The sequence below is a fragment of the Calidris pugnax genome, unplaced genomic scaffold (assembly GCF_001431845.1).
Source record: "Calidris pugnax isolate Ruff unplaced genomic scaffold, ASM143184v1 scaffold14, whole genome shotgun sequence".
NCBI classification, from domain to species: Eukaryota; Metazoa; Chordata; class Aves; order Charadriiformes; family Scolopacidae; genus Calidris; species Calidris pugnax.
In genome coordinates this window covers 9,615,560-9,639,430 of record NW_015090793.1, presented here as the reverse complement: position 1 = coordinate 9,639,430, position 23,871 = coordinate 9,615,560, and the positions used below count along the sequence as shown (strand labels likewise).

Sequence of the window (23,871 nt, the reverse complement as noted above, 5' to 3'; positions counted from 1 at the left end):
AAAATCATAGAATCATAGAATGGTTTGGGTTGGAAGAGACCTTTGAAGGTTATCTAGTCCAACACCCCTGCAATGAGCGCGGACAAATGCTGTCACTCAGAAGGATATTCCAGCAGTAAAGCTCTTACCATTGTGTCTCGAGATACTTTGTACCAAATTTCACAACTGTTTATCGTTTTTCTCACTGCCTCAGTCCCTGAAATCCCACCATTATTCCCAGCTCTCAGTGCAAAAATGGATAATCCTGGTACTTACCACGGCCACCTGTAGCACCACTCACTGGGCTGTGTCTATGGCAGTCCCTTCCCCAAAGGACAGCACAGTGCACAGCCCCACAGCAGGCACTGGAGATGACTGGTCCAGCCTCTGCGAGAAAACGCTGTAGTTGTCCTTGTACTCGGACACCCAGTTCCTGCAAAGAACATGGAGAAGGGATTAAGAAGAGGACCTCTATCCTCTGCTTTGTGCATCAGGACAGGGGACCTGCCTCCCCTTCCTCAGCAGTTGACCACCCAGCCAAGAAATAGCATAGAGCTAACGAAAGCACGTGCCGTTGGCATGGGGGAGACAGGGAACAGCCTGTCTCCATCAGGAACAGCGCAGATGCTGCGACACACATGGCTGTCATTGGGACCAGTCTCCCACCTAGATCAACCATTACACAGGCTCGGTCTCCAGCCTACACATAACTCCAGGATCATAGATCAAAATCGAGACTTCAAGGCGGAGCTGAAATACATGTGTGTGTTAGCGGGAGGTGGGGGGATGAGGCAGCGGGGAGGAATTGCCTTTCCGGTGAGACATGAGAGCTCAGGAGCAGTTCATGCCTGTTTGTTCATAGCGTGCGGATGAGTCAGTCACGTTGCAAACAACTCCTGCCCTGTCTCATTTGAGAGAGCCCTTTCCCAGGGGAAGCCTGGGCATGGAAATGTTGAGACGTGCCTCCCGTCCTCAGCGTCCACAGGGACCTCAGCATCTTCTTTCCACAGGGACAAGGAGAAGTTTCCCCACTCCTATCAATCTCACTGCAAAACTTTTCAAGAAAAGGCTGAGCAGGTTTTGAGAAAGGATTTGGCCCCAAGGGAATTCATTTGAGCTCATTGCATAACATGGACACAGGTAAATAAGCTTGAGAAACACCTTCCAATCCCAAACAGCTCTCCAAAACCTCCCCACCCTACTCTTACCCTGTGCCCACTCCCACCAGCCACCCTCACCCCTCAGCCCATCTTTCCCTTACTGGCTTAAGTTCTCATCTTCAGGGAAAATGTGAGAAATGCTCTTATTTGCTGTACAGTGTCCACCATGGGCTCCTGGCCAGCGCTGGAAATCTGTGTCGTAGGTACTTCTCCAGTCAAGGTCAAAGTACTCTAGAGAAAGAGAGTCCAAATAGTTGAAAGACTATTTTGGGTCTCTATCTCCTGTATCTCACAGTCTGAGTGTTCCCCCTTCTCCTGAGATCCGTCAGCTGTTCACTCTTTCAGTGCTCCTATTGGAGCTACCACGATCGAAGGGCTGGCCAAGGGAAAATGCAAGAAGTGCTTCCCTGGTGTAGATAACGTCTTTTAGATGAGATTATTCAGCCCTTATTTTCTATAGTCTTTTATGCATGATGGAAGTCACGCAAGGCAGATCTGGAAATGATAACTTGTGCTCTTCCCTCTGGACATTGACTCGTCAGCTGGTATATATTTTCCCCTACTGTCTAGATTTTCCCTTTCATCACGCCAGAGCAACGCGTCTCTGCTTTATTTAATCAGGGACTAAACCAGTGAAGAGATCCAGGGCCCACTTAATCCCCAAGCAGGGACTGTCACATCTGTTGAATTATCTTCCCCAAAAATCCCTGTAGGAGCTGGTTTGAAGGGGTGCCATCTCCTGTCCATCTCTCTCCAGAGAGCGCCCATCTGTATGTTAGTGGCCTGCCTGTGTGTCCCTCTGACTGAGCAGATCTGTCTGTGGAGAAATGTGCTGCCACCTCTCCAACAAAGCAGGGAGGACACGCAAAGAGCCGCTCACTGTAGACCTATCAGGTTTTCTGCGTGTTTTAAAAATGACACATTCCTGTAATGAGTCATTAGTGAAGTACTTTTGTTGTTTTCTCTGAGGCTGAGGTTACAGATATTTCACTTGTGCATGATGGTGTCAAGCTGTTTAACACAACCCAAGCGGTGGCAGCAGCAGTTCCCATCCTGCCACGTTATTTCCAGGCAGGCCACATCGAGCAGGGGTGCGCTACATGGGGTGGCCCACATGGAAACTGGGATGAAAGAAACGTTATTTACAACACTCCAACCTCTTCTGGAAGATAACTGTTCTTGTCTGCACTGCTTCTGCCCACAGATAGGCAGATGGTTATGGGGACTGTGCAGACCTTTCCCATGTCATTCACCTTCCCTTCACCTTCCTTAGTCTCTTCCCGAATTACATTAAAAAACCTAAAGCCAGGCCACAAGTCACCCACATGGAGCAGCTGCCACAACCTCCATCCACTGACCTTCCAACAAAGCAGATGAGCTCAGGCTCATGTTCTTGTTTTGCTGAGCATCATGCTGCCTTGCCCGGGACGTCTCCATGGCGAATTGCCAGTAGGTGGGCCAGACCGGGATCAGCTTCTGCTTGCGCAGAAACATCCCTGAGAGATGGGAGAAGAAAAGAGCACATTAGTTGGGAAGCACCATCAATTACCTAAATCCTACCCTTGGGTGGGAGCAAGCAAGCAACAGCAGCAAGTTGGAGCCTCATCTGGCATAAATCAGAGCAGACCCGTTCACTTCAGCAGAGCTTTGCTGAGGTGCGTCAATTTTGCATTGTTTTGGTTCATGAAGCCGGTAGGGGAAGGATTTAGGGTGATACAAAGCAAGTGGAAGGAGCTATGCTGACTCCATGTTGCCCTGGAGTGCTAAAAGGAGCTGAGACCCTCTGCAGGAGGTTCAGGTATGAAAGGGAAAGACTTTGCAGGAAATACTGCACAGCTGGGCTACACAGTGGCAGAGCAGGAAAGGAAAAGCCCACAGTAGTTTTGTCATTAGCACAAGGCAGCTTCAGATGGGCTTAGGAAGAAGATGTTTGAAGCCCTCAGATGTTAAGTGGAGTCTAAATGAACTGTCCAAAGTGAGACATGTCTGTCTGAGCTGCTTGTCCAGAATCTCCTTCTAGTGAGTAGAGAGAGAGAAAACCTGCCAGGGTTTACTTCACCTCATCCTCAAGGTGGCATTTAAGCTACAGGAGATAGCTGTGTCTATTCTCCCTACTAGTCATGACAGAATCCAGACACAGATGTCCCATAGTAGGAAAAGTGAGCTCAGGGAACAGAGAGGACATTCCTGCTCACGTCCTCCTGTTTGACCCTGGAGTATTGTGGAGCAACACTGTACTCTTCTCCCTCACACAGGAGCTCAGAGGAAGATCTCTGCTACTTTGGGAAGGTCAGCCATGGCTGAGTGATGGTGACGACTAATTTAGTTTTCCTGACTTTCCTCATCACTTTAATCCACGCAAGCAAACAGTTAAATGGTGCGGCTGAGGGCCAGCTACCAGCCCCTTTGCTGTCAGAGAGCCATCCCTAGCAGCAGGGCACTAGGGGCTGCTGGTGTGAAACACCCAACTCCCTTGTGCTCAGCCACACAGTTCTGTTGCCTCTCTGTGCTTTTATTTGCCACCTGCAACGTGGGGTCAGCTGCACATCCCAAAGGAGCTGCGAAGATAAATCTCCTAGAGATGCTGCAGTGCCGATACCTGGCTAGCAGGGGCCCTTCATGCATCAAACACGGTTCTGCAGATGTTTCTAAGACCACAGGTCACGACGCCCACACTTTGAGCTGGTTGGGGAGCTGTGTATTCATGGTAAGGGGGTGCTGTGCCTTCGCTGCCCATCCTCCTGTGCTCAGCCCAGTGCCGAGGCTTTGCGAGGAGGCTGCCATCCGCGCACGTCCAGCCATGTGGGCCAGGGGCAGGGGGAGCTCAGCTGGCAAAGGCCCAGGCAGACAGCCCCTCAGGTAGCTGAGATGGCCAGTCAGCCATCTGCCCGCGCCGGGGGTTACCTGCTGTTCCAGCAGTCTGAGCAGCAGCTGGAAGATGTTGGCAACAAGACGGCTCGTTCCCCAGCTCAGCGAGAGCCCGCGGCCTCTCCGATGCCTCTGCCTGGATCGCCGCCAGCTCGGTGGCAGGGTAGTACTTTGGCAGGTAGCCTTCTGCAACGGGAAGGACTAGAGTAAGGCGGTTTCTCTGCTGCGAGGTTTTGGGGCTGGAGGTGGTACCTTCTGGTTTTATACCTCCTGTGTCATCAGCACCACTGCTGGCTTTGGTGCTCGGTGCTGGGATGCCTTTTCTCCGCTGCCAGACAACGCTGTCACTGAAGGTCATTGCTTGCTCCTCCTGGGGTACAGCAAACTCCTTGGCTTTTAGCTGGGCGTCTGCAATCTGCAGCTTCTGCCGGAAGAAGTCCCATGTGAAAGGAGATGCAGCGATGGGGAAGAACAGTTGCTAAAGCATCAACAAGCTTGGGTGGGGTGGACTCGATCATATGGTTGGACTCGATGATCTTACAGTTGGACTTGACGATCTTAAAGGTCTTTTCCAATCTAAATGATTCTGTGATCCTCTAAGCAATGCTACATGCCCATTAAAAAACCCAGGCTTTGGTGGGGTCAGCACCTCTGGGGACCCAACGGCCACAAACCAGCTACATATCTGTCATTAAAAACACATCATGGCTTCCTCTTTCTGCCCATCTTATGGCTTGGGACCCTGGTGGACAGTAGGAGGAGGGAGCGAGCCCCAGCACAAGCAGTGGTTTGCTGGTGGGAGAGGGAATGGCTCCAGGGTTCGTGTTGGGGAAATGCTAATGTGGCTGCTGGCATGGCTCTTCTGGGTGGCTCTTCTGGCTCCAGCCTCTTTAGCTGGCTGCACACTACAGCTGCATCATGAGCCAGTTGCTCCTTTCTAGGGGCTCAGTAAAAGACTCTTCTGCTGTGACTTCTGCCAGGCTGCTGGGGCCAGTGAAGACCATCCTCACAGGGTTTGTCTGTCATTGGTTTGAATCTCCATGGATTTTTGTTTGTTCCTCAACCTGCAAGCTCCCCAGGGCTCTCCCTAAGGTGGCTTCTCTTTCACCATGATGGCAGTAAGGCTGGATGGAAGCTGTAGAGCTACAGGAACTACCTGTATATGGGGGCTTCTTCCACCGAGGATGGCCAGAGCTTCTCATGACGCATCAAAAGAGAGATAAGAGTTTCCAGGAGCCCATGGTGTGTATGGCTCACCAGCCAGAGCTTTCTGCCTTAACTCTAGGAGCTCCTCACCTTTCCCTTAGGAACTGGCTACTGTTCGTAATTTCACAGAGAAAAAAACACCACAGTGGTTTTATCTGCATAAAAAAACCCCACCAACCCCAGCAGCACTAAGAGGGAAACCTGGGCCTCCTGAGTACCTCATCATCATGCTACCTAGAGGGACAGCTTTCCTCTGCAGGCCTTGGGAGTCAATAAAGAGTCAAAGGGAGCTGCAACCCGAGGAAAGCAGACATATCTCAGGTGCTCCCTCCCTTCTTATCTCCCAGACTACATCAGGACCTCCACAGGAAGTGTGCAGCCTTCCAAAAGAAAAAAAAAACACAAAAAAACCCCAAACCGAAAAACCAAAATAAATCAATCAATCAAACAAACAAACAAAAAAAAACAGAAAAGAAAAAGCAGTTGAGATGCACAGCTTGGAAACTGTGGTCCAGCAGGCAGGGGTTAAATCCTGCCCTCCCAGCCAGGATCTGGGCTCTTGGAAGCGAAGCAGCCACCTAAGGCTGGGGCTGCCCAGGAAGAGCTCACCAGCCCTGGAGAACAGCGGGAGCCCGGAGCGGGACCGTTAATGAAGGCTGCTGGCAGCAGGAGTGCTCCCCGGGGCAGGAGGAGGGTAGAGGGAAGGAGAGGGGAGGAGAGGGCTCCCTAGACTGCTGCCCAAGCAAGGATGGCAGCGGTGGCCACAGACAGCCCCTCTGCTCCAGCGGGCACCTTCACACAATGATTTCTCTGTTGTCCCCTCCTTTTTCCTCCTCAGCCTGAACCTTTTTTCTTTTTTTTTTTTTTCTTGTGAACATACAAGCCCAAAGCACTTTAGCAACCAAACATGCCCCCTGCCACTTCTCCGCAGTGGCCCAGGGCAAACCGCAGCTGTCCCCACCGGGCTGCCACAAGCAATTAAGCCAGGGCAGGCAGAGCGAGGCAAATCAGATTAAATAGCTCAGGGGGTTGCTCGCACTGCAAGGAGATTAGAAAAAAAACAACATCAGCTTCCCCACAGAAGTCTTCTCAGGCCCATGTCAGGGCAAGGAGATATCTCCATCCCAAATGCAATCCCCCTCCTTGAGGCACTACTGGGATGGGTCTAATCCTGACGTACTCCATCAGCCCCACAGGGAGCAATAGGAGTCCAAGGATTAGGCGGGGGTTCAGCAAGCAGTGTTAGTTCTCTGACTTAATGAGTGTAATTAGCATCGCCCGCCCCAAACAGCTTTACTGGAGGGCTCAAGGGGGATTTCCCGCAAACGGGATGGGGACACAAGCCAAGGGCATTTGGGTGCGATGTGATCTGCTGGTAGGTCACAGTGGTGGGGACCAAAGCAGACCCTGCTGGTGTAAATGGCACCCGCATCTCCTGCCCCCTTGGCACCGACCCCATCCCTGGCTGTTCTGTAGCCATGATAGAGGAGCTGGCACCATGGGCTAAAGAGCCAAGCAAGGGAAGGCCCACAGTACCTGAATGTCTTCCTCTCTGGGTGGCAGGTATGCCTCACACCACTGGTAGTCTCTCTTGTATGAACTCCTGTACATGCCCGGTGACACATGCAGCTGAAATGAGAGAAGGCAAATACAAGGAGCTGCTAGGACTTGAGGGAAGCCTTCAAAAGTGATACAAACCCAAAATGCTCCCTCACATCTCAGGAGAGGATAAGCTGCTCTTCTGAGCACAGCATCTCAGCATCTGGGCCACCTAGGGCCAGTACAACAGAGGCACCCCTTGATCAGTTGAGCCCTGAGCTGGGTGGCCAGGAAGGCATCTTTTGGCAATGGTTCTCTGGGGCTCTTCTTGTCTCAGGGCGTCCCTTGCAACAAACACCTTCCTCCTGCCTTTCTCAAGCCTCCTGTGACTGTTCAGATGCCCCCAGGCAGAGCACTAATATAAAGCCGCTGAAGTACTTTGATCAGTTGCTGAGGTCCAGTGTCACTCAGGTTAAATCAGCATGTGCTTCCGTCTCGTATTTCAATAATATTTCCCATGTGCTTATCACATATTTAAAGTTAAGTGCTGGCTAATGTCAATGCTCATTCTGCAAAGTGACTGGAGAAATTATAGAGGAAAACTCTTCCAAGGGATGTTGAGCCAGTGACACCTGTCCTAACACCGAAAATCATGATGGAGATAGGGAGAGGATTTTAGGGAAGAAGGACAATGTGCATATCTTGTTTCCTCGGTTCCTCTCTTGGCATCCACCATGGGCAATGCTGGAGCCAGGAAATTGGGTGAGACAAGCCTTCAGGCTGACCCAAGAGAGTTGGTTTTATGCCAAAGTATTAAATGTGCTAACATCAATTCATGGCAGAGGACTGGGGGAGATGAGACCTTGTGCAGTAACTGAAGGTGTTACTGTGATCTCCACTGCTGCTCGAACACATCCACCACACAGAGGTGGCTTGGCTGGCCAAGGCACAGGTCTGCACTCCCATGTCTCATGTGATTAAAAGGAACCAGTAACCGCACTATCACACAGCACCTTAGGGAGGACACCTCGTGCCTTGACAACGTCATCCATTAGGGGAAAGAATATATTTTGTACTCTCATTCCTTTTTTCTAACAGTTCACTCTTCTCATCCTCTGGGCTTCCCAGACCAGTGACAGTCTTTGGCCAGAAGCTCATTGTCACCAGCTCCTATTATTTTCCCAGACTGGCAGACCTTGCTAACCTGTTACTCAAATACCAGTGAGGATGAGAGTCCCATGTGTACTTCACCTTTGGGTGCACTGTTTTCCTCATTGTGTCCCTCGTGGTGAGCCAAGAACCTCAGTGAGCCAAGAACAGTCACTCAGTTAACAACTAGCAAACCAGATCCTCTCCTTCACGCTTCCCCAGGGAAGAGATGGCAGCACCCTACCACCAGAGCCAGCCAGGGGTCAAACATGGGATAGACTACATGTGCACTGGGTTCCACCAGAATCTGTGTGGCCACAGTGTTTCCAGCGTCAAGAGAAAATTCTGTCCCTTTGTGAGACACCCACACTCCAGAACCTTGGAGACCTTCGTGGGAGGGGGTTCCTCATGAAGGTGTGGGGTGAGGGCTTCTTGGAGAAGAAGCCACCCCACAGTCATAGCTGAGGAGCTATGCTCCTTGCTCTTTCAGCTGCAGGTGGGCATGCTGGCCAGGAAAGGGACAAAATCTGCCCTTTGTGAGCTCTCTATCTGCTTTAGATGAAGATAGGAGCAAAAGATGGGGAAAAGCGAGGAAATGCCCCTCTTTGTGGGTGCATTGTGGGGAGTGGAAGAAAATAGCATCCTCACCTGACTGCACTGAGGGGTGGGAAACATTGCAGAAGTAAGGCAGGCAGGGATCTCTGCTTTGCCCCATCCCTGTGTTCAAGACCAGGCTGGATGGGGCTTTGAGCAACCTGCTCTAGTGGAAAGTGTCCTTGCCCATGGCAGGGGGCTGGAACACGATCATCTTTAAGGTCCCTTCCAATCCGAACCATTCTATGATTCTATAATTGGTCTTGGAGGGCAGCTGAGTACACCTGAACTGTCCCATCTAGATGTTTCAGCCACCTTCCTCTGATGACCTGCAACATCAGACAGCAGGAGATGCTCAGACTTAGTCTTCTGTCCCAGGAATGGACAGGAACAGCAAACCAGTACTCCTTACTGGTTTGTTCTTTAAAAATGTCAAGCATTAACCAGGTTTGGATCCACCTCATCCAAGACTAATCTCACCTAATTTTAGATGTTCACAAAGAGGATGTCTCCCTCTGAGCTGATCCTTCCTGGCTTGTTTAGCCCAATTCATGTGACCAACATAGATATATACCTGGGGTTGAAATAAACTGCTTTCTCAGAAAGCCTGGGTTTGGTCAGCTGAATCTCATCCAAGAGTCCAGTTTCTGTAGCTACACATGAGCCTGGATATCTGTTCAGAAATGAGGTTCTCTGGCACTGCAGTAGTGCTAATAGTAGCAAATGCTCGTGATGGTGGACAAGTCAGAAAGATGACACTCTCCTCTCCACAGACCTGGGTTCACAGGCACTGTCAGAATGACCTGAATTTCCAGAGTTATTTCTCTTTGTACCCTGTTACGCACCAGCTTGTAACTGGAGCTCTGGCAAGCATCGGGTGCTGCTAACACCTCAGCACTGGAGTCAGGCAGGAGGAGAAGCCCTTCGTCCCCACATTATTTTATGCAAATTATTATTTTAAAAAAATGATGCAACAAGGAGAGAAATTATTTCCAGAAATGTGAAACTCTCGTGTTCTCCTGTGCTTGTATTAAAGGGATTACACTCCATTTCCTTCTTAATACAGCTAATGCTCTATGGGAAGCCCTCAGGCCAGGGATTAAAGCACTTATTCAATTAATTAGGAACAAACTTCTGCCTTAAAGTCAAACACACAAATATCAGTAACCCCTTGAGAGTGTCTTCCTTCCAGGAGAGAGAAAAAGGATCCTATTTCTGGTGTAAATGAAACCAAGCCTGCACTCTAAAGTTATTATGAATAATATAAATTAAGAAGATTCATTTTTAAAAATATCGGTGTTCTGTAAAGCAGCACAGTAATAAAGGGACAGTGCCAACATCTTGAACTCAGCATCGGAACTCACTTCAGTTACAGGAGAAGCAGAATCAGGTGGTACAAGATTAATCTAAATGAGATACAATTTTAGGATGTAACATTGGTAATTAGCTCCAAGCTGCATGCACAGCAGCGTTTGGATATATTTGAAGTTAGAGGTGAAATCCTGGCCCTGCTAAACTCAAAAACCAAAATGCTTATTCAGTAGGATCTGAATTTCACCTAAGGTGTCTGATTCATAACTGAGATAGGAGAAATTTTCCAAAACCTGGCTCCAAATCCTAATCTTCCTTGATGATGGCTTGATCCTTCCGTCTTCTCACAGGCACAGCTCACACGAAATTAAAAGGCATTTTGCCAGAAGAGTTCATGCAGGAGCAGCCCATTATCGCTGTTCAGCTTCCCATTTCTTCTTCCCAAATGCCAAATGATAGGGCTGATAATTACCAACATAATCTGAATTAGAAGTGGGTAGGAACCAAACTCCCACTCCTCATCTTTCTATACCTCCGAGAGAGCTTATCTGTCTCCACGTTGTTAATTCAGATATGGAGAAAAAGTAAACCAGCCACATGTCTTTTTTTTTTCTTTTTTTAAGTGGTTTTATATGTTAGGACTTTTTTTTTTAACTTCCTTCACAGACATTTGTGGGCTGCAGTGCCATTACCTTTCTCACAATACCAATTCCCTGCAATGGTCCCAGATTTCTCTGAGCCCCCTGATACAAGGACACTCAGCAGAAGGATGCTTCTGCATGTCAGATCCCTCCCCTGGCAGCCCTGCACACAGTGCTCAGTGCAGGCTGCTCATGAGAAGCACCAAGAGGGAAACGTACAACTGGAGTGAATGGAAAGACTGTGTTGAGTTCAAATAAGCTGGAATCACCCCTCCCCTATGGCATTAACTACCGTGAGACCATTCAAACTCTGCTGGGCTACACAAAGCAGCACCAAGCACTTCAATGTTACCTGTGAATCACAGCCACAGGGTTGCTTTGTCATTTTTTTTTTGACCAGGTGAAACACTGTGCCTTTTCCTCCCCACCTTTCCTCAACTAAATACTCCCTGTGTGTTTTTCTAAACCGTCCTTGCCCTAGGAGTTCATTGAAGAAGACTCATTGTACCCTGCATGGGTTCCTGTCTGTGCACTGACTGCACACCTCAAAGAGAAAAGCTAATGCTGAAGACCAGCACTGCATTAGAAACATCTGCAGGACAAAATTGCTCTTAAATATCTGGTTTATTTCCACAATTCTCCAGAAAGGTGACGGCTGAGATTTCCAGGGTCAGGAGCCTAAATAAGGTACCTAAATGTAAGTGCTTGTGTTTCTCAAGGCAATGCTCAGCCCAAACATTCAGGGAGATTTTCAGAGGGTGCCAGTCTTTTTGACCCCTCCACATCACGCTATGTGCATGGATATAAAGGAATTACAACAAGCCACCCAGGACCGGGCTGTCAAAGGCAGGCACTTATGTGTTTTACCAGCACCTTGGCAGAATTTTCTGATGGGCCCAAACGTGTGACAGCTGAATTCAGGTCCCTTAAAATCAGATAGGAAGAGTTTAAAGTCAAGGACTTCATTTATAACGTAAAACAATGAAATTTGTGTACCTGATCTGTACAGATCCTTTCCGACATCCTGCTAGACATTTCCCTGCACTTAGAGGTACCTACATGCCTCTGGAAAGTCAGTCTCACAGCCTCAGTAAGACTGCAGAGGCATATGGGGCGTGACACAGAGATGAATTTTACCTCAATTTGGCCCTAACTTCCCCTATTTGCTATTTTTTTCTACTTGTGAAATGGCCACGGTGCTATCTAAGCCTGTATTGTTCTTTTGCAAGGTACTGCGCGCTGGGTACCAGCAGGGTTCAGGTGAACCATCTCAGCTATTAACAATTCAATGCAAGAAAACATGGCCAAGGAGGACATACCTGCCTGTCAACCCAGCTCTTGACAAGCGCTCTTTGGCCTAGGAATAAGATTCATTGCCCCCATGAGGATGTTGAAAGAGGGAAGTGATTGGTAAGCAGGACCCCCATCGTGTGAAAGAGGCAGGGCGTAATCTGTGAATCTCCATTCACGTTATCACCACGAGGAGACAAAGCGCAAAGGGGAGACTCTTCTTCAAGGGATGAGTGTTGACAGCGCGTTCTGTCAGCGTGAGGTCAGTCATCCATTTGGGTCTAAAAACATGAACTTTCGTGGCAGTGCAGCAGTCCGGCATGAGAAGATTTCCCATGGAGTCATTTATTTCACGGTTCTCTCCAGTTTTCTTGATCAATTGGTGCAGGCATTTATGGCACCTTGTGGTCAGAAATGAGCAGCATCCTTCAGTCTAAATCTGAGGCACCTGTAGCTCTCTTGCAGCCACCTAAATTGGTTACAGGACTGAGCCCTCAAAGTCAAAACTCCTTGTTGCACAAACACTCCTCCAGAGAAGACAAAGGAAGCTGGTGAACTCAGGGGTGGCGTCCCAAATCTTCAGGCAGTTCTTCTGTAGCCTCCTAAAATAATCAGCTGTTTGCTCACGGTTCCCCCAAAAAAACCATCCATCAGCAGAGGATGGCTGAAATCTCACCACTGTCTATGTGACATGGGCTGTGATACAAATCAATGCATATTTATGCACCTGTGTAAGGCAAATACATGTATGTACTGCCCAAGAACCTAAATCTGCTCACTAATGCCATTGTTTAAATAGCCCTTTAACCACATCACTTTTCTCCTCGTTAGGTTAAGTTGCTAGAGGTGAAAAAGCCCTTCCAAAATGGTTTTCACTCACTCACTCAGTCCAAAGTAAACACGCCTCTGGGACCATTATGTGTATCAGATATCCGAGGCTTTGTTAAGAGCTTGCCTGTTAGGTAAATTCTGCTTCTCTTTCTCCTTGGAAGGAGACAGTTAAAATCAGAGATGGGCTCAAACCAGTAAGGCAGAACAGCCCCATACACTACAGACACCTTGGAATAACAGGAGAAATTCAGAGCACTGAACACAAGAGACCCAGGTCTCAGGGAAGCTCTTGATCGAACATAACTCTGTTTAAAATATGACATTGGCTTGACTTATGCCTTTCACAATCACATTTGTCACAGATCTTGCAGGCCAAGAGCCTGACATTTTCACCAGCAGTCAGTGAAGCCACCATACAAAGCCCACAGTAAGAAGCACAAGTCATTGCTAGCAACAAATACAGGAGAATTGTATTTATATGTATTTATACATATATATGCGCTAGAATTATAATATGTTGTGGAAAATCCTCAAGCCATATTCCCACATCTGGAGGAGCTCAAGGTTTCAGTCAGCTGGACTTTCCTTGAGTCTCCCCTCACAATACAATCACATCTACTGCTCAAAGGAAAGTTTTGCAGGATAATGGCCACTCCAAATCAGCTCGTCTAGATCTCATCCACAACTGACTACAGTGAAGAGGAGCCTTTCCATTGACTGCACCAAGGTTTGGACTGGATCTACAACGGGGACATTTTCCCACTGCAGCCATTAGCTGTTCAGCTGATCTAAACTTGTCAGGGAGAATAAAGCAACCACCTGCACCCAGTGACAGGAAAAGTAAAGTGAGATCAAACGCTAGCAGGAGCAGAGAATTTAAGCAATGTGAGAGGTGGTTGCATGTCATTTCAGAAGTCACCTTTTGTCTTTGATCTGTGCTTAGGAAGTGGGCATCTCCTGGATCAGATGGTCATTAGAGAAGTGTGCCACCGAAGTCATCCCACCTTGAAGTCTCAAGTGTTTGCTTTCCCGGGGATCCTCCTCCTACTTCCGCTGCTGTGTAAATCATCTGCCCTGAGATTTCCTTCAGAAAAGCCAATTAATACAGGTTAGGGAGCAGCGACCAGGACTCGTGTCCTCCTCTAATGCCAGGATCACTCACTGTGATGAAGCTGAGGTTGCTCTTTTATAACTGTATTATACACGCACAGGTAGGTCCTCTAAAGATCAGAGGAGAGTTATTATAAAAGCTGTTATGCCAACAAAAAAAGCCCTGGCCCTGAAGAGCTTACAGTCTAAACACACAAGACAGATAAAGGACTTTGACTTGAAGGATTTTAAAGACGAAGCACTCTGAGACAAAGCGAGCTGCAGATCACACAGAAAATCCATGGCAAAAGTGTGGATAAATCCCACTTTGCTGAACCTTCACCGCTGCTCTCAACTGCTTTCTGGAGTGCTGCCTGGTTATTTGTTTCAGCAGCACACGTTGGGGAAATAAAATACTGTGCAGTTTTAATGTGGCAAGCACATGCAGCTACCCTCTCAAGGCAGCTTTACAGCAGGTGTGCAGGCAGATATTTGCCAACCCTGGGCATGTAATAAAATAAACCCTTTGCGTTTAGTTTGTTGATACCTTTGGTGACTGCTAACAAGAGGCAAAATCATGGGGAAGCGAGAGCCTGGTCTCAGGTTACTCCATAAATTGGTTAAGGCTGCAGAGAGGATTACAGTCCCAGAGCCACCCTAAGTACTGAGATGTCATTACGGCAAAATCAAAGGTAACCACGGGGCTTGGCAGGTAACTGTCAACAGCTAGGGGAAAGAGCCAGCCCGGGAAGGAGCTCCGCATCAGGATGAAATTCAGTCACCTTTATTTTCATTTCAGGTGAGGGGTCAAGCAGAAAAGCTATCCCCAGCGGCCTTTATTTACAGTTTTCAAGGGAGCGGCCGACGAAGCATTTAGAGGAAGAAGGATGAACCCGCTCGTCCCTCACTCAAGGAGCCCAGCCCGATGACAGACGGAGGATGCTGTAATGGCATGAGAGCTGGGAAGACGCCTTTTATGAATGAAACGCAAGAGGCGGCAGTGGCCCTAATGAAGTCGTTAACAAAATTCCCAGTGACTTGAATGGGGCCAGGAATTAACCTATAATATCTGCAGGGAGACCAAGGAGAAGATCTTCCCATCAGGATGCTTGCTTTCTGCAGCGTAGGAGCTCACACCCAGCACTGATAATAACAGCAATGCCCCATAAGCAGATTTCAAGGCATTTCAACCTGAGTTTTCTTTTACATTTCTTCTCTCCATCCTACCTAGGCAACCAATCCGAATTTCTAGAAATAACCTATAATATCTGCAGGGAGACCAAGGAGAAGATCTTCCCATCAGGATGCTTGCTTTCTGCAGCGTAGGAGCTCACACCCAGCACTGATAATAACAGCAATGCCCCATAAGCAGATTTCAAGGCATTTCAACCTGAGTTTTCTTTTACATTTCTTCTCTCCATCCTACCTAGGCAACCAATCCGAATTTCTAGAAAAACACAGTATGTTCTTTTTTTTTTTTTTTCTCCTAGACATGTAGACAATTTGCTATGAAAACTTTGTTAGTTTTTTGTATTTCTCTTGATCTCCTGTTGATGAATGAATATGAAAGCTATAAATGGTTTTGTGTTGTCGAGTCAGAGTAGGTACATCCGTGCTGGAAAAAATACCAGGAATTGTTCTTTGGCCCCGAGCTCATATCCCCACAGGGCAGCCAGCACTCCCCATAGGAGACCAGTCCCATGGAAACTCCCCACTGCAAAGTTTATAGCCTCTCAGCCATGCCTGGGCATGGAAGAGTACTGTTAACCGCAAAACACGCCTGGACCATGCTAATAATTTAACCTTACAGACTACAGCAGGTCACTGGCTAGGCCCATGACCTGGTCCTGTTTAATGCAGCAGTGGAAATACAGCCAGTGTGTACGTACTAGGCAGCCAGTAATTTCTATGTCACTATCAAGTAAATGGTAGATGACTTGCAAAGGAGTTTTAAGACCTTGCAGCTTCAAGCTGACCATTACAGGGAGGTAGAGGGTGATGGCACCCCACAAGAACACTGCAAGGCACAGCCCTGGTTCCTCCACAGACCGTGGGCTGCAGCAATGCAAGGAGCTGAGAGCCTCCTGCCATGCCCAGAAATCTCCACCCAGAGTAAGAAATGGAAAACAAAAGGTGAAATTTCTCCTTTTCCACTAAGACACAGGAAACCTTCCTTTACCCTCCCTCCTCTTTCAAGACCTAAATCCTACCAGCAGCCAGTTTTTCAAGGGTTAACCAGCATGAAATGAATGTGGGGAGACAGTCCGGGTCCGTAATCACTTATTATTTTCAGGTAATATGCTTTATCTCTGACTAATCTCCTCATCTGGAGAAACACTCACTACAGACAAGAGTCACCGAGGTTATCTCTGATGATGGGTCTCTACGGACTACTGGCTGCGAGGGACTGAGGAGAGGCCAAGGAGAGGACTTCAATTATGGCCTGAACTATGCTCTGGTAGCTGAAAGGCCATTGTTTAATCTACTAGAAATCATCTATTTTAGCAGATAAAGGGATTACTTGGAGTTTCTTTTCCCCAAGAACAGCATGTTATTCCAACTACTAATGGAACATTTGGTATTTAATTAAAGAAAAAGCACAGGGAGAAGCAACACAGGCATCAACATCACTTCTGGGGAAATTCAAATTGATTGTCACCCTTTGATGCTGCTCAATCACCTCTCTCTCACTCACCCTTCCTACAGCCCAAATTAAATCATCCAGTTCTCTCCATCCTGCACATATGATGGCCAGGATTTTTTTAGGGATCTCATCCAAAACTTTGGGACTACACAATGTGAATTCACCGCTCCGCAGAAACCTCCGGACTTGTAACGAGCCACATTACCCGTCAAGAGGAGAGCGTGGAAATTAAAGTTGGATTTTGCCTCCTCTTCTGCACACTCGGTGCTGGTTGCTGTCTGGCAGGGCTCTGTCTGCTTGGCCCATTAGAGTGATCTGGTGTCATAGGTCCAGTGTTTGGAAACTCAAAGCAGCTCCATTGCTCAAGGATAAACCTGAAAGCGCTGCATGCATAAATCTTCTGTTTCCTCCTTTTCCCTCTCAGTTCTCTTGTCTTTGCCATCTCCATTTTTAGAGAGGTTTGCCTTTTTTTTTTTTTTGTCCCACAGACCATAAAGGACAGTTACAAGTCATTCTCAAGTGCTCAGCAAATATAGACTCATTTTCTCATGTCATCCACTCCTTCAGTTCCACAGACCACAGACTCAAAGGGTCTATGAAGGAAGACTAGGAAGTAGTAGCTTACAGAGGCAGGTGTAAATTCAGTACAGAGGGGTACACAGCTCTGTCAAGAAAATTGTAAAGCAAAAGAAAAAAAATCAAAATGAAAACCAAAAGTCTAGTTTCTCCTGCCATCAGCATCTTAATCCTCTTCCCTTTACCAAAATGAAGAACAAGGTACCTTTAAACTGATTATCCAGTCAGCCAGCAGCCAGAGTTTCCTCAAACAGATGATCATCCCTTCTGTAAAATCCTACTGCTGGATGTCCCATTTCTGACACCGTCTCACAATCTAGAACATTTCGTTGTAAATATCAGCTGTCTTTTTTTTTTTGCCTTCCTGATTGTTCATTTCTTTGCACATAGAGCAAGGACAAGGACCTACTGAGTAGCCTGATTTTTGCTTTCATGATTTCTGTGTGCCTTTTCATGACTGTTTCAGATGACCTATGCCTCTGTAGAGGGATCTGTTGCTGTCCTGTGTGGTGAAATTTCTCAGCTAAATAGGGCAGTCCATCTTGTCCACCCTGCTGCTACCTGACTGTGTAGTTCTCATCCTTTCTCCCTTTCCTCCTGGTCCTCATCTGGCCCACGCCAATGTTTGATCTGCATCATTCGTCATCAGACACAGAAACCTGACTTGGCACATCTGATGAACTGGCACCACCACTGAAGATGTGGTCATCCTCAAGCTCTTGATCTCCTTGTCTGAATTTGCCTAAAGTCTTTGGTGACTGTAACTCCATCCTTCACTTCCTACAGGCAGCTCCAGAAGTTGCTGCAAATTATCAAGTCACCCTGTCTGCTACCAGTCGTTGTGTTGAACCAGTTGTTCAGCTTGCTCTTGACCAGGACTGCTGACCTCACCTCTTCATAATGTTCTTCAGCAGCTTCTTACACATATCTTATAGCCCTAGGACACTCCACACATCTATTGCAACATGCTGGGTCAAATGACTTTCAGAAATTGTGCAACTGAAGTTCTTGGTATCTCTGAACTTGCCAGTGACCAGCCTCTTGCACTGGTTTTGCTGTAGTGTCCCTCTTGCTTTGAAGAAACTGAATCCACCTTCTGAATCCTCCAGCAAGGAACACAATGAGGAATTTGCTTAGGTATCAGGAAATGCAGAGAATTTGAAAGGTCACCATTGTGGGAATTTGCTTACTAGGATCCTTTTTCCCTGTTCAGGGTATTTTTTCTTCCCTGATAACGTACAGTTGCCTGGCTGGGTCAATGACCCATGCTGCAGCTCCATCAATCCATTCTCAGCCCCTCTGATTTCTTCAGTCTCCTGACCCTTCTTTGCAACCTCTGCCATCAAGATTCTTCTTCTCATCCTGCCCCTGAAGCGTTATAATCTCCCAAACACTGAGAATCTCTTCATCTCTTGATCGGTCATCTGTAAAGAGTCTGGTAATATTTCACCCATCTCTTCATCCTGTCCTTTTCTGAAAGGAGGGAGTTCTCCTCAAATTTAATGTTGTAGAGATGTTGTATGCTTGTTGTACGCATAGAGATGTTGTATGCTTAATGTTGTGTGTTTGTTCTTCTTCCTTAGCATCTGTTATAAAGGGCCATCTTGACTTGGACTTTCACAAGAATGTTTTAATGCTGCGTTGCTTTTTAAACCAATTCTCCCTGACTGCCCTTGCTATTTGACTTCTGTGCAGCTCTGGGTATGGCTGCTGAGGGTATGTTTTTTCACCTATACATTCTGCTTACCCCTGGCCAGGTGGAGAATGCCTTCTAACACCCAGGCTCAGTAGCTGCCTGCTTTCTTTCTCACCAAGCCATTTTAAGTAAATGTTGAGACAGATGATGAGGTTATGACTGCAGAAGACCATTGCTTCAGGGGATACCCAGTATTTGTTCTTCCTCTAATTGCTAATTTTGGTCTTCCTAAATGCCAATCATAGCTTTTCAGCTCTGTTGCCTATTTAGTTTGCACTTGCACTTCTTTTTGCATATGTAGAAACTGTAGAACCTCATGAAAGCCTGTAGGCACTTGCCATATTTGCTCCTGGTTAGTATTGCCTTTGCCAATGTTTGGCATGTGCCAATCAGTCATGAACATCAGTCACTAGGTACATGAACGGTTCACTCCCAAGGTACGGCTTAGGCATGCCTTGACTGGTAGTTAAATTGCCTGAAATTCTTCAAAGAAATCAAGGGAATTCTTCTTCAGTATCTGTCACAGGAGCCCATATGTCCATAAGCGCTACAGAACCTGTCCAACAGACCCAAACTGAAGAGCTGATTTTTGAAATGTGACAAATCTTGGGTTGACCAGGGGTTTATTTCTACTGTTGTGATTCCTGCTGATGCCTCTCTTGTGTTTTGCACCATTGCCTTAAAACAAAGTTTTCCCATATGGCATCGCTACCTTGTCTTTCCACCTGATTTTTGAAAGGTGCACACTATTATGCTGGTACATCTCTAACTGGCTCACTAGGAGTGAAATTTTACCCAAACTAATCTCCGATTCCCTCCGATTAGAAAAAAAAGTCACACCTTGATTTTCAAACTCGTGGAGAATCCACAGTGAGTTCTGATACGCTGTTCTAACAATTATGCATGATAGTAAAAATTGATACTTTGCACTTAATTCAGCTGCACATTAAGCTGTTTAGAGCTGTCTGAGGTTCCCTACAGTATCTGAGTATCTGCAATGCCTGACATAGTTGAAACAGTGCCAGTGGGAGACCACCAGAGAATGCAAACCACCTCAAATAGTCCCAGCTACCCCTGCGTGAGCTGATAAATTGAGCCCCTTCTACCTGTTCTGCATCAGTTCTGGCCACTGGTTCTTTTTACAGCTTTACCCTTTATCTTCACACTTCTGCTCTTGCATGGGTATTTATAAACTGCAAATATGTTACCCATAATATTCCCTTCCTCTAAGTAATTAAAGGGAGTTCCTTGAGAAGCTTCAAGGCTCAGCTGTATGTTGTGTGCAGTGCTATCTTCTCAGGAACATGGTTCCTACTAGTTCTATTTTATGACCCCTAGCTCTTGTATTTGACTAGAGAGTGAACGACTTCATCCCTGTTACTTTACCCCACTACTCATGATTTTATAGGTGCTATCATAATTTGATGCACTACCAATATGAAATAATCATAATTCATAGAATCATTTAGGTTGGAAACAACCCTTAAGATCGTTATTTATTCCTATGGCTCATTCATACCAAGATCACAACAATGAACAGATCGTTATTCACAAAAACCCCCAACAACTTTAAAAAAAAAATAATTTCCAGGACGGACTCCATCAGTCATGAATCTCAGATTTTGTTCCTAAATGTGTCCTTTTGCTTCTCCTTATCAAAATACACTCTACTCATTTGCTCCCAGTTGCTGTACAGAGATCAAGGTACCTCTGTGTCAGTGAACTGTCCTCTTCATTATTTAACACCCTGTAGCCCCAGTTTTTGACTCCTGCACATTTGGTCTACAATGATTCCTTATTTTCCCCCCAGATCAATGACAGAAACAGAGTAATGAGCCAGTTGCCACAGGATTTCCCTGCATAGAGACTCAAGGATTTATTTTTCACAGTGACATTCGGAAATCTCTGTTTAACCAGTTAGATCCACTGAATTTGCACCATGTTGATTTTATACCCTTTTTAAAAATTCCACCTCTGACAAGGTATTAACCAAACACGTTCACAAATCAGTTACATGCAGAGTTGTTCGCTCTTACGGGAGAACAACAGCAAATAGATTTGACAAGGCCTATTTTCTATATATGCTCACTCATTCACATCGATTGCATTGCCTTCCTTTAAGAATTCATTAATCAAGTGATGTGCCCACTATTTCTTGCCTTTAACAGTGACAGGCTGACAGTCCTAGCGTTACCCAAGTCATTTGGCCAATCCTTTTAAATAATGAGCCAATATCAGCTTTCTTAGTCCTCTAAACTCCTTCTAGTGCCCCAAAATGAAAAGTCAGCATTAATGGCCCACACGATATATTCCTGGTTCCAAGAGTTCTGAAACTCTTGGCTGTGAATTACTGGGACTGGCTAATCACAAAATATTTAATTTATGTGGTTGCTATTTAACATAATCCCTAGTTATTAATGGAGCCCAAAATGCTCTTTCACCACCTCCTGATACTAATACACTATCTGATTTTCTCCCCCAGACAAACATGGAAAAGAAATATTAATTTAATACTCCTCCGTTTCCTTGTGGTGGTGGTGAAGGCAGCAACTGCCTTTATCTACTAACAGTTTCGATTATTTTTACCTTAGCTGACCATAAATTTGTCTTTATGTTTTTCTACTTACACTACTCACTCCAGGGCAGAGGTGGCCTATCCAGATGAATTAAAATCAAAAGATACCAGCCTTTACCTTACTCTATAGGAGTGATAACTATAGGGCAACCAGCCCAGAGCACTAAGCTCCATTTCAAATATCCCATTACACATCCAAAACAGGTAAAAACTACAAGGATGTTGCCTTATTTCAGCCCAGGTCAGCTTCCAGCTTTAAGCAGGAGGGATGAAGCTCCCTGCTAAACGCTCCTCCTGGAAAAGACACGGTCCAATACTACCAAGTTAGTCACACCTCGTTGTCAGGTGGATTTTTTTATTGTTGCAAAAATAAAATGAGGAAGGATTAAATTCGTGAGATCTGAGTGGGGATTTTAAAATGCCTTTTTATGAATCTTACAAAGAGGAGCAGGAGGAATGCAGGGCGCTCAGAGCTTCTGCAAACGTGCTTTCAAACACCTGGCGTGTGTGCTTAATCCACCTGCAAACAGCTGGCTTCCTTCTGTCTCCCACCAGGCTCCTCTTCCCCCCAAAACCCAAAAGTCAGGCTTCTTTCTCAGTTTTGGTGAACTCGCCTCTGGCACGCAGAGCTACTGAAGCCTGGCCATATCCCTTTGTCCCTTTACACTCTGAAATTCCCAATTGCAACTGTCTCACTCCCAAGGTGTCTATTTAATCCCGCTCTTATTAGGAGCACAGCGCCGGGTAGGTTACAGAGGTTACAAACAATGAAGCTTTTATCAAAACTTTGGCTAATCAGTGACTAACAAGCTCTCATTCAGGAAGGGGCTAGGCAGGCCCGAACTAAAACTATCCTGAGGGGGGGAAAAAAAGGGAAAAAAAAAAAAAAGAAGAAAAAAGAGGACTGGGGAGAGGGTGTTCCTTTAGAACTGCATCAGTGCCCCAGTGCACAGCCACAGAAATATCTGTGTGAGCACAGCAGACAGAAGCAGCATCTGGGAGTGGACACAGAGCAGAACAGCTTCTTTCAGCAATGGCCTTCGCTCTCGACAGCCTAAAGTGCTGGAGTAACTACAGCTTGCGATAAACTATGATTTATTCCTCGCTTGGTGGTGGAGTCGAGGGACTGCATCATGCTATTTGCTATTCCAAAACGCTAACCCTCGGTCTGCAGCCTGCAGTGCTTTTCTGGGAGACCATGAACTAGGAACAAAACCAAACCAAGCCTCTCGTTGGTAGCCTGAAAAATTGTGGAATGAGGACATCTCCCCAGGAAATGTTGTAGGGTCTGAAAAATCAAGAAAGATTTGAAAACCACTGATCTTATCATAAGGTGAGCTGGCAAAATTTGATTGCCAGAACTTCAGTCCAGTAGATGACTAGATACAGGGAGAGAAGAATATACATTATTCTCATTAGGTAAGGGATAAAAATTACTTCAACCTGTATACACATACACAGAACACCCTTCCCAAACTCATGGCAGCAACGCATCTATTGCACACCACCAGACATTCTCTCTCTGTTACCCATTTGCAGGACAAATAAGAGGGTGAGAGAAAAAAAAGAGACTTTCTTAGAGCAGATTAATAGGCGTAAAGCACCCAGTCTAGGAAGCAGTAGGTTTAGCTGTAAATAAGGGAGTGGTACTACTCCCTTTTAAAATTTAGTTTAAATTTAGTTTGAGCTGTTCTTAATCAATTCCTTGATATACTTGAGAGTGGAGCGATGGTCCTGGACCACTACAATAAAAAAGATTAATTCTCCTGTCCTGTCTCCTGCCTCCTTCATCCCAGAGGATGAAGAACTCATTCCCAATATCATTGATGACTCTGGAGAAAGACACAATCTGGAAATGAAGAATTCTCTTATACGTGGGCCATCGAGTTACTGCCTTGCCTCTTGCAAACGCAGCCAGAACAAACCAAACCTGTGATTCCTGCTTCACTGCAGCAATTCGGAGCCATGGAAGGGATCCTGGTCTCTCTCCTACTGATAAACTCAACAACAGTCAATATGGGTTATTACATCCCAATCCTCCAACACGTTCCCTGTGCCCAGACCCCAGCATCCTTGAGAAACAGAGAGAGACCCAGGTGGGTGCAGGTATCGGTTCCTGCTGCGAGGCTGGGTGCGCAGGTCTGAAGCATTTTCAGGTTTCCGTGTTCAGCCGTACACAACAGGAAAGTTAAGCCTGTGCCTACATGTTCAGAGGAGCAGGGCCTTAGAGGCAAAGACAGTGTCTTCCTAGCAGGGGGGAAAGCGCTTGCCGCATGCACACCAGGGACCAGCACACCACCAGAGCGAATGGTGTGGCTACCACAGGGCAAGGTCGGGGAGGACTTTGCTCTCCTGAAGCCCTTTTCCTCGGGAAGTCTTGAAAACACTTTCCGGGGCAGCTGGCTGGAGAGGTTGTCAGGCAATCCCAGCCCCGACTCCCAGGTGCCATGAGCCCCTCTACCTGGCAGACCCCACTGCCACACTCCTAAATCCAGTGCCAACCAACGTCCCCGCGACTCGGGAATGCCAGAGCAGTTCCACAGCACTGCTCAAGCCCAACTCTGCTCATGCTGGTGGACAGTCGCCTCCAACTCCTACCTTGGAACCGACTGCAGTTTCGCCTTCCAGCGCCTCGCTCGCCAGTTCCTGGTGTGTTTTGGGAAAGGCAAAGGTCTCCCAGACCTCTCCAGAAAACAGCCCCACTTGGAAAGCAGAGAGGCAGA

General features: G+C 46.8%; 1 protein-coding gene across 1 annotated transcript; it reads right to left on the bottom strand.

The window, feature by feature from the left end:
- Positions 1-276: 276 nt before the first annotated feature.
- On the bottom strand, positions 277-8,136 carry LOC106902886. Its single transcript, XM_014966714.1, has 7 exons — positions 8,004-8,136; positions 6,750-6,842; positions 4,275-4,431; positions 4,044-4,193; positions 2,498-2,635; positions 1,241-1,370; positions 277-412 (listed from the first exon to the last, which is right to left on the bottom strand). The coding sequence occupies exons 1-7, from the start codon at positions 8,025-8,027 to the stop codon at positions 277-279; spliced, it is 828 nt and encodes a 275-aa protein (XP_014822200.1). The 5' UTR covers positions 8,028-8,136.
- Between the last annotated feature and the right edge of the window lie 15,735 nt (positions 8,137-23,871).

Bases quoted from the DNA above. Each gene is read 5' to 3' on its own strand.
- LOC106902886 (XM_014966714.1), bottom strand. From the start codon at position 8,027: ATGAGGAAAACAGTGCACCCAAAG. The intron at 4,194-4,274 runs GTATAAAACCAG...TTCCCGTTGCAG, and splicing joins TGGTGCTGATGACACAGGAG to AAGGCTACCTGCCAAAGTAC. The intron at 413-1,240 runs GTAAGGGAAAGA...TGTTCTTTGCAG, and splicing joins GAAGATGAGAACTTAAGCCA to GAACTGGGTGTCCGAGTACA.